The sequence below is a fragment of the Mustela erminea genome, chromosome 9 (genome assembly GCF_009829155.1).
Source record: "Mustela erminea isolate mMusErm1 chromosome 9, mMusErm1.Pri, whole genome shotgun sequence".
NCBI classification, from domain to species: domain Eukaryota; kingdom Metazoa; phylum Chordata; class Mammalia; order Carnivora; family Mustelidae; genus Mustela; species Mustela erminea.
This window is the reverse complement of record NC_045622.1, coordinates 62186197-62195672: the sequence shown is the minus strand read 5'-3', so window position 1 is coordinate 62195672 and position 9476 is coordinate 62186197. Positions and strand designations below refer to the sequence as shown.

General features: G+C 40.4%; 1 protein-coding gene across 1 annotated transcript; it reads left to right on the top strand.

The window, feature by feature from the left end:
- Positions 1–899: 899 nt before the first annotated feature.
- On the top strand, positions 900–1847 carry LOC116600016 (olfactory receptor 2D2). The gene has a single exon (XM_032359963.1). The coding sequence runs from the start codon at positions 900–902 to the stop codon at positions 1845–1847; it is 948 nt and encodes a 315-aa protein (XP_032215854.1).
- Positions 1848–9476: the final 7629 nt, after the last annotated feature.

Sequence of the window (9476 nt, the reverse complement as noted above, 5' to 3'; positions counted from 1 at the left end):
CTCTTCCTCTGGTGCTCCCCCTACTTGTGCGCTCACTCACTCTTTATCAAATAAATAAAATCTTTAAATAAAATGAAAAATGTACAGTTTTCAAGGAACTTTTTAAACTCTGGGATGAATAGACTGATAATGTAAGGCAGTGCGTGATAAGGAGCTAGAGGTGGTTGATTAGTGCTCTTTAGTCTGAATGTAGAAAACTAGTCAAATTTCTGGCTTCAAATGGAAAAGTCGTGATTGTATATCTATTATTTTAGAAATTAAGTGATGGCTAAGATTTCCAGCCTAAGCTGTGGATGGGATTACCAGAGATTATGGCATACTATCCAGTTATTCCTGAGTGTCTGAGCTTTTTCAAAGCAGGTTGTTTTCTCAAAAAAAATGTCAGTTTTGCAAGGCACAATGCTTCTTTTTTATTTCTTATTCCTTAGTGACATCTTTTCAGGGAAGAAGCAACAGTTGTATGCCCAAGGCATCAAAACAAAACAAACAAACAAACAAACACCATCTTAAGACAGGGGACATGTGACAATAGCAGCATAAGATTCAAGGGTTTTAGCTGATAATAAAGTGAAATTAAATGCCATGCTTTATAGATTAATTCAATCTTTTTTATTATTAGAATTATCATATTCAGAATAAAGAAGACAATTCTTTTGATCTACTCTACATTTGCAGATGACACTAAAAATAAAAGCACCAACCTAAGGGTATTAGGTTTTTCAACACCGAAAATTCCGACTAAAGCAACCTGATCCTCTTCTATATAAAGGGGATTCTTGGAATGGCTGGTAATGACTCAGAGCAATCCCAAAGTCTTCCAAATCTGATTGATATATTTTATAGGTTATATGGACCTATGTTTGGCATGAGGTGACCTCTTACTGAAAAAAATACAAACTATGAGACAATCAAATCAGACACAGGTGACCGAATTCCTCCTTCTGGGACTCTCTGATGACCCCCACACGCAGAAGCTGCTATTCATTGTATTCCTGGGTGTCTACCTGGTCACTGTGCTTGCAAATCTGCTTCTCATGTGCCTTGTACAGGCTGACTCGCGGCTTCACACACCCATGTATTTTTTCCTCTGCAACTTATCTCTGGCTGACCTCTGTTTTTCTACCAACATCATTCCTCAGGCCCTAGTCCACCTGCTATCCAGGAAGAAGGTCATTTCATTCACACGTTGTGCAGCTCAGCTTATACTCTTCCTCATTTTTGGATGCACACAGTGTGCCTTTCTGGCAGTGATGTCCTATGATCGGTATGTGGCCATCTGCAACCCTCTGCATTACTCTAGTGTCATGACTTGGAGGTTGTGTGTCCAGCTGGCTGCAGGATCATGGACCAGTGGCATTCTGGTGTCTGTGGTGGATACCACTTTTGTATTAAGGCTACCCTATCGAGGCAGCAATAGTATTGCTCATTTCTTCTGTGAGGCTCCTGCACTGTTGATCCTGGCATCCACAGACACCCGCACTTCAGAGATGGTCATTTTCCTCATGGGTGTCGTGATTCTCCTCATACCTGTTTCCCTAATTCTGGTGTCCTATAGCCACATAATAGTGACTGTGGTGAGGATGAAGTCAGCTGTGAGGAGGCTTAAGGCATTCTCTACCTGTGGCTCCCACCTCCTGGTGGTCATCCTTTTTTATGGGTCAGGAATTGTGACCTACATGACACCAAAGTCTTCCAAAGAACAGAAAAAACTGGTGTCTGTGTTCTATGCAATGGTGACACCCATGCTTAATCCCCTCATTTATAGCCTGAGGAACAAGGATGTGAAGGGAGCTCTGAAGAAAGTAGCAACAAGGAATTTCCCATGCAGGCTTCATATCTGCCACTGACTGTAGGAATCTCTTAGCTCCCTACCTCTATGATTTGTTGAGTAGTTCCTCAGGAAGTTCGTAATATGTTAAGATACTCATCCTTGGACCTTGTTGCAGACCTACCCTCCATCTTACATTAATTCATGGACTAATAGAACTAGGGTCTCCTTCCTTCTTAAGTCAGAGTTAACACATAAGAGTTAGGAAATCCTGGGATGCCTGGGTGACTCAGTTGGTTAAGCCACTGTCTTCAGCTCAGGTCATGATCCCGGAGATCCGGGACTGAGTCCCACATTGGGTTCCCAGCTCCGTGGGGAGTCTGCTTCTCCCTCTGACTTTGTCCCCTCTCCTGCTCTCTCTCTCTCTCTCTCTTAAATAAATAAATAAAGTCTTTTAAAAAAAAGGTGTTAGGGAATCATGAAAGAAACATTCACATTTTATAAACCCTGGAACCTATAAAATCCATCTTTTTTTTTTATCATGTTCAATATTACTATCAATCTATCCCAGATCCTATTCCAACTCTTTGCCTTTTGGTATTTCTGAATCTCTTTGCATCATCACACAATCAATATATTAACAAGCATTACTTAGCCACTTACTATGAGCTGGGTGCTAGATGTGTGTGGGCTGGCACATGCATCTATGTATGTTTGAAGTGTGTAATGAAGAGAATATATGAGTTCTGCTGTCCTTCGCACACTCTTATTAAGGGCAAGGGTATTTTATCTATCAGATGAACATAAAGACAGGATTCTGAAACTAATAAGAAATAGTGACATCCCAGGACTAAGAAGAGTGAGAAAGAAGCTTGTACTAATCCTGGGCCTGAAGGACAACTTAGGACTTGGAGAGGGTAGCTCTATAGAGAAAGCCTTGAGACAGGAGTTGTGGACATAGGTGTATGGAGGTGGGAAAGCCATGGAAATAAATATCTCAAGCTCATTCTCTTCTTACCTTCTGATTTCCTGTTACTGTATTCCAAATAAAATCAAGGATAATGTCCCCATCTGAAGATACTTATTTTAATTCTTTCTACAAAATCCCTTTTTTCCTGTGTAAGGTAACATATTTATAGGTCTTGGGGATTAGGACACGGACATCTTTGGGGACCATTATTCTTCCTACCATACAACGACAAGTAAAATACATATGAAGGAGTGATGTAAGTTTGGCTAAAATTGGATATTATAAATGTATAATTGTGCCAATCTGCTTAGTTGTGGGATTGCTATTATCCAAACAGAACCCCAGGGGCTACTTTTCATTTACAAATTTTTAGAGTGAAAATTCAGAATGTGCTTCCTTCCTAGTGCCCTTGCTACATGAGAGGGGAAGGGTACCCTGTGTGGGAGATTGAACTGGTCCTGGTAATTCCATAGCACACAGAGTTAGAGTTATTTATAGAGTTTGTGGAGAGGACATACCTATGTAGTAAATACTATTTTATTCTGTATAAATAAATTCTTTTTTTAAAGATTTTATTTATTTATTTGACAGATAGAGATCACAAGCAGACAGAGAGGTAGGCAGAGAGAGAGAGGAGGAAGCAGGCTCCCTGCTGAGCAGAGAGCCCGATGCGGGGCTCAATCCCAGGACCCTGAGATCATGATATGAGCAGAAGGCAGAGGCTTTAATCCACTGAGCCACCCAGGTGCCCCAAAGTATCAATAAATTCTTAGGAATAATTCACACATATCTATGGTGTCCATGCCCCAAGTCTGCTATTTTTCAAGAATCTAGAGTTAGCCCATGTTCACTGGAAAAAATCAGAAAAGGGGGCTGCTATACTGGTTGAGTGATAGGCAGGTTTAAGAAGGACAGTTGATTTCATCTAATCCCAATATGACTACATAAATATCTAGTAAACAAAGAATGTCTGGGTTATTCACAGAAGTTTCCTAGAATGTTGTCCACTTAGTTTGGTATTCCTCACACCCTTTATGTCAAAAGATTCTCATATCCAAGGTGAATAATTTGAGATTGAGCCAGAGTCTGTGTGGAGTAGTCTTTCTCCAGATGAGGCACAGACTAATCATGGTAGCAGAGGAAGAAGTCCTCATTTGCTAGCCTAGTAGTACATGGGTACTATATAAGCCAGGAGAAGTTTTTTTTTTTTTTTAAATTAACATATAATGTATTATTAACCCCAGGGATACAGGTCTGTGAATAGCCAGGTTTACACACTTCACAGCACTCACCATAGCACATACCTTCCCCAATGTCCATAACTCAACCACCTGCTCCCTACCCTCCTCTCCGCGGCAACCCTCAGTTTGTTTTGTGAGATTAAGAGTCTTTTACGGTTTGTTTTCCTCCTGATCCCATCTTGTTTCATTTATTTCCTTCCTACTCCCCGAACTTCCCACGTTGCCTCTCAACTTCCTCATATCAGGGAGATCATATAATTGTCTTTCTCTGATTGACTTACTTCACTAAGCATAATACCCTCTAGTTCCATTCATGTCATTGCAAATGGCAAGATTTCACTTCTTTTGATGGCTTCATAGTATTCCATTGTATACATATGCCACATCTTTATCCATTCATCTGTTGATGGACATCTAGGTTCTTTCCATAGTTTGGCTATTGTGGACTTTGCTGCTATAAACATTCAGGTGCATGTGCCCCTTTGGGTAACTACATTTGTATCTTTAGGGTAAATACCTAGTATTTATCCTAATACTGGGTCATAGGGTAGCTCTGTTTTCAACTTTTTGAGGAACCTCCATGCTGTTTTCCAGAGTGGTTGCACCAGCTTGCATTCCCACCAAGAGTGTAGGAGGGTTCCCCTTTCTGAAACCAGTGATGTTTTTGAGTATTCTTTTATTATTTTCTTTCTCACCAGAATATAAATTCCCCAAGGTAAGAAATTTGTCTATTTTCTTCAGCACTGTGTCTTCAGGGCCTAAAAAGGTTCTGACACATACTGAATGTTGATTAAAAATGAGTGAAATAAGTCAAGCAGAGAGAGTCAATTATCATATGGTTTCACTTATTTGTGGAGCATAACAAATAGCATGGAGGACATGGGGAGTTATAGAGGAGAAGGGAGTTGGGGGAAATTGGAAGGGGAGGTGAATCATGAGAGACTATGGACTCTGAAAAACAATCTGAGGGGTTTAAAGTGGGGGGGGTGGAAGGTTGGGGTACCAGGTGGTGGGTATTATAGAGGGCATGGATTGCATGGAGCACTGGGTGTGGTGAAAAAATAATGAATACTGTTATGCTGAAAAAAAAAATTTGAGAGAATATATAAGCAAATGTAAAAAAAATGTACTGAAACTGTGAGTTAAAAAAAAAAATGAGTCAGTGAATGAAACAAAAGTCTACCACTTATTATTACCATTGTCATAAGTTTACCTTGTAAGCAGAAAGATCCTTAAAAGTTTCAGGTAGAGTTTGAAAAAATAGATAATGTAAAGCAGGAAGTTATAAAAAGACATGGTTGAGGAAGTTCAAGAAAAGTTAAAACAAGTACAGAATGCAAACTGTAGTGTTGTCACTACAACTGTCAACCTTCAGATCAGCTCCCAATTTGTGTCAATTAGCAGTATCCTCAGATATGTTGTCCCCCAGTTTTATGGACCCAGACCTATAGAAGTTCTCCTTCATTGCTCATGTTGTTTCATTCAGAAACAGATCCTAGTAAAGTCCAAAATTCTAGTGGATACATCATGGCTTTTAGAATGAGCAGGAACCAAAACCCACTGAGGAATTCTTTTTTCTTTCCTTTCTCCTTGCATTTCACTCCTTTGGTCAGTCATAGTTTCTGAGGGCCCAAGATCCTGTTGATGACTTGTTTTAGTGCAGTCTTCACTTCACTATTCCTTAAACTATAGATGAGGTTCAACATGGGAGTCACCACTGTGTAGGCAAGTGATAGCGTTTCCTTGCTCTCAGGAGAGGTGCTGGATTGGGTTGGAAGTACTGTAGGATGGCAGTGCTGTAGAAGAGGGAGACAACCAGAAGGTTGAGCAGGTGGAGAAGGCCTTGTGTTTCCCCTCAGCTGAGGACATCCTGAAGACAGGAGAGAGGATTTGGACAGAGGACCCCAGGATCAGCAAGAAAGGGGAGAGAATAAATAAGACAGTGGCTGTCAGAGCCTCCAGTTTAAACAGAAAGGAATCAGCACACACCAGTGCAATGACAGGGCGGCTGTCACAGAAAAAGTGGTTCACTCTGTGGGGCCACAAAAGGGGAAGCTGAGGGACGCCTGGGTGGCTCAGTTGGTTAAGCGGCTGCCTTCGGCTCAGGTCATGATCCCAGCATCCTGGGATCGAGTCCCACATCGGGCTCCTTGCTCGGCAGGGAGCCTGCTTCTCCCTCTGCCTCTAGCCTGCCACTCTGTCTGCCTGTGCTTGCGCTCTGTATATCTCTCTCTCTATAACAAATAAATAAAAAAATCTTTAAAAAAAAAAAAAAAAAAAAAGGGGAAGCCGAAAATCCACGTGGTGGAGCCACCCAGCTGCCCCATGTCCCCATTACTGTCTTAAGCAAATTATAAATATCTTCTCACTCATCCACACAAAACACTGTAAGATAGAGATTATCATCCCCCAATTTTTGGAAATGAAAATCTGACAAAGCTGAGCCCCAAGTTCAGATGACTTCTTATTTGTACCACTGCGGTTCACTCAATGCTTCAATATTCAGAGGGCCATTAGTAAGTTATTTCAGAATTATGGATGATATTTTCCACGATTGGGGATAGGGTATGTGCTATGAATTGTTTGTGATGAGGCTGACCTTTATACAAGTTATATTAAAGTTGCTAGGCAAAATAAAAATTTTGACTTGTAAGTCTTGCCAGTAAATTAGTCTCAAATTAGTCTCTGTTCTACAGCCAATTAAAGAGCAGAGAAATGGAAAAGGCACAGAGTAGGAAGGAGAAGGACCAGACTTTCTCTCACATCTTATTGATATGATGTTTCTGACTATTTGCCTTCAGAGATCCACTGAAGCACTGACTCTGCTGTGTAACCGAGCAGGGTAATTTTCAGGTTGCAGTCACTTTACTAAAGGTCCAGATATTTCTTAAGGAACAACTTTGTAAGGTTTCTCTCAATATGTGACTTTCACTAAAAAGGTAAAGGATTCTGAAGCTTTCTGGGACTTGATCCTTGAGATGCTTTGCTACAACTCTTTGCTACAACATCGCCTTGAGATGTTTGCTACAACCCCATTTCCATGTAGCATCATGACATCCAGATTTTTTCTTTAAAAAAAAAAAAAGAGAAAACTTACTAGAGCCAATATGTTTCCTAGACCACATATTACTCAGCAAATTTTTATTGATGATCTAATATGTGGCAGATACTGTACTAGCAGTAGGGAATACATTAGTAACACAATCAGATGAGGATATCTTAATGCCCAACCGAAGCATTCCCTGTGCAATGCTATTGTATCTCTTCACTCCACATTCTGGGTCCTACACGTCCTCAGAATATTGTATTACATTGATCATGAGTTACACTGGTCAGTCTGAATCTGTACATAGTCAAGACATTAGTGGAGGTGATCTGGTGTCATGGGCCATTTGTCAATTTTTGGTTTCTGATCATTTGAGTACCCTTTCCATATGTATAGTCGTCTGGGAGTCTTGGGCTAGTTGGAGCCTGTATCCTCCATAGACACCAAATCCACTTCAGATTCAATGTCTTTGTCTTCACTGCAGCTAGCATGTGACTTGGACTCAATCAATCAGATACTCCCAGTCTAGACTCTGTAATAGGAGCTAGTGACATGAAAAAGCAAGGACAGCAAACTGTTTCTATTTTCAAAATAGACTTTATTTTGTAGATCAGTTTTAGACATATAGAAAAACTGAGAAGTACCCTGAGTTCTTATATACCCACTTCACCCTATTATTGACATCTTACATTATAATTATGATATTTGTTACCACAAAAAGAAAATCAATGTTGACACACTATTACTTTTTTAAAGATTTTATTCATTTATTTGAGAGCATGCATGTGCGAGAGAGAGAGAAAGAGAGTGATAGAGAGGAAGAGAGTGCAGGGGGAGGAGCAGATGGGGAGGGAGAGAGAATCCCAAGCCAACACCATGCTGCATGTGGATATTCACATGGGGCTGGATCTCACCACCCTGAGAACATGACCTGAGCTGAAACCAAGAGTCAGATGTCCAACCAACTGAGCCACCCAGGCACCCCACTGATCCTTTATTATTAACCTAAGTTCATACTTTATTTGAATTTACTTTGTTGTTTTTTCTTCTCTTCTCTTATATCCCTTATACCCCTTCTCTGATCCAGGATCCCACCCAGGATGCCACATTGTATTTATTTGTCATGTCTCCTTAGGCTCCTCTTGGCTGTGACAGTTTCTCAGACCTGTTTTTGATGACAGTTGCAGTTAAGAAGTACTGGTCATATATTTTATAGGAAGCCCACATATTAGAATTTGTCTGATGTTTTTCTCATGATTAGCCTGAGGTTATGGGTGTGTGTGTGAGGGGAGGATCACAAAGATAAAGTGCTATTTCCACCGTGTCCTCTCAAGGGTACATACTATCAATATGACTTATCACTATTGCTGTTAACCCTGATCGCCTGACTGATGTAGTGTTTTTCAGCACACAATTTCTTTCTTTGTTTTTCTTTCAGTGGCAGCAGAAGCACCGAATCCCGATTTCCAGCCTCAGCGAATCAAGCTCCAGCTGCAGGACCTGGGCGGATAGCGTTGGCAGAGTAAGGTGCGCCATCTAGTGCTGAGTGGCGGTGATGTTCTCATCACACCCAGTCCATAGGATTTTGGCCTGTGGTGCTGGCTGCAGGACCAGAATGACCATTATTTCAAGATTTTTCCTTCTAGCTTAAATCACACATAGTCGGCCTCTGTTACTTGCAACGAAGAACCATAATCCTTACATTATGTTCATTATTATTTTGGGGTGTATGCTTGAAATTTTTTCTTTAGATGCTTTCTGGCTGTTCATTCCCTTTCTCCTTCCATAGCGTAAGAGAGCATGTCTGGGGTTTTTGCTTTCTTTTCTTTTCTTTTGTTTTGAGAGAGAAAGCAGCTTTTATTAGTAGTGTGAAAAAGACCCACAGGCATCTATTTCGATGGAAGAATAATTCTCTTAACATTTCAGTTATCCATTGCCATATAACAAACCATCTCAAAACTCAGTGCCTTAAAACAGTAAACATTTTATATTTCTGAGGATTCAGTGGTTTTAGAATTTGGAGTGGGGATGGCAGTTATTGGTAATGGGAATATTAAAGAAATGACGGTGGTGCAGATGGCTGAAATCATTGGAGAAATGAAGATCAAGGAATTCTGAGAATGCAGAGTAGTTGAATATTTCATTTTATGTGAAAATTAGAATATTTAAGATCTCTAACAGGAGTAGTGCATTGGGGAAAGTTTCACTGATCCAGGGATTACAGTCTTCAAGGAAATGGGAGAAGTGACCAAGGAATCTAATTTAAAAAAAAAATAATAAAAGCTCACAACCCCATTTTCTCATCCCTATCTCTTTCTTCTTTTCCCCCGTGGTGAAACTTCTCTAAATTAGTCTCCAAATCTTCTGTTTACATTTCCTTACTTTTTCTCCTGTTACTGAACTAGATAGATCTCATTTAGATCACCATGGCAGTCAAGTCACCAACTTCAC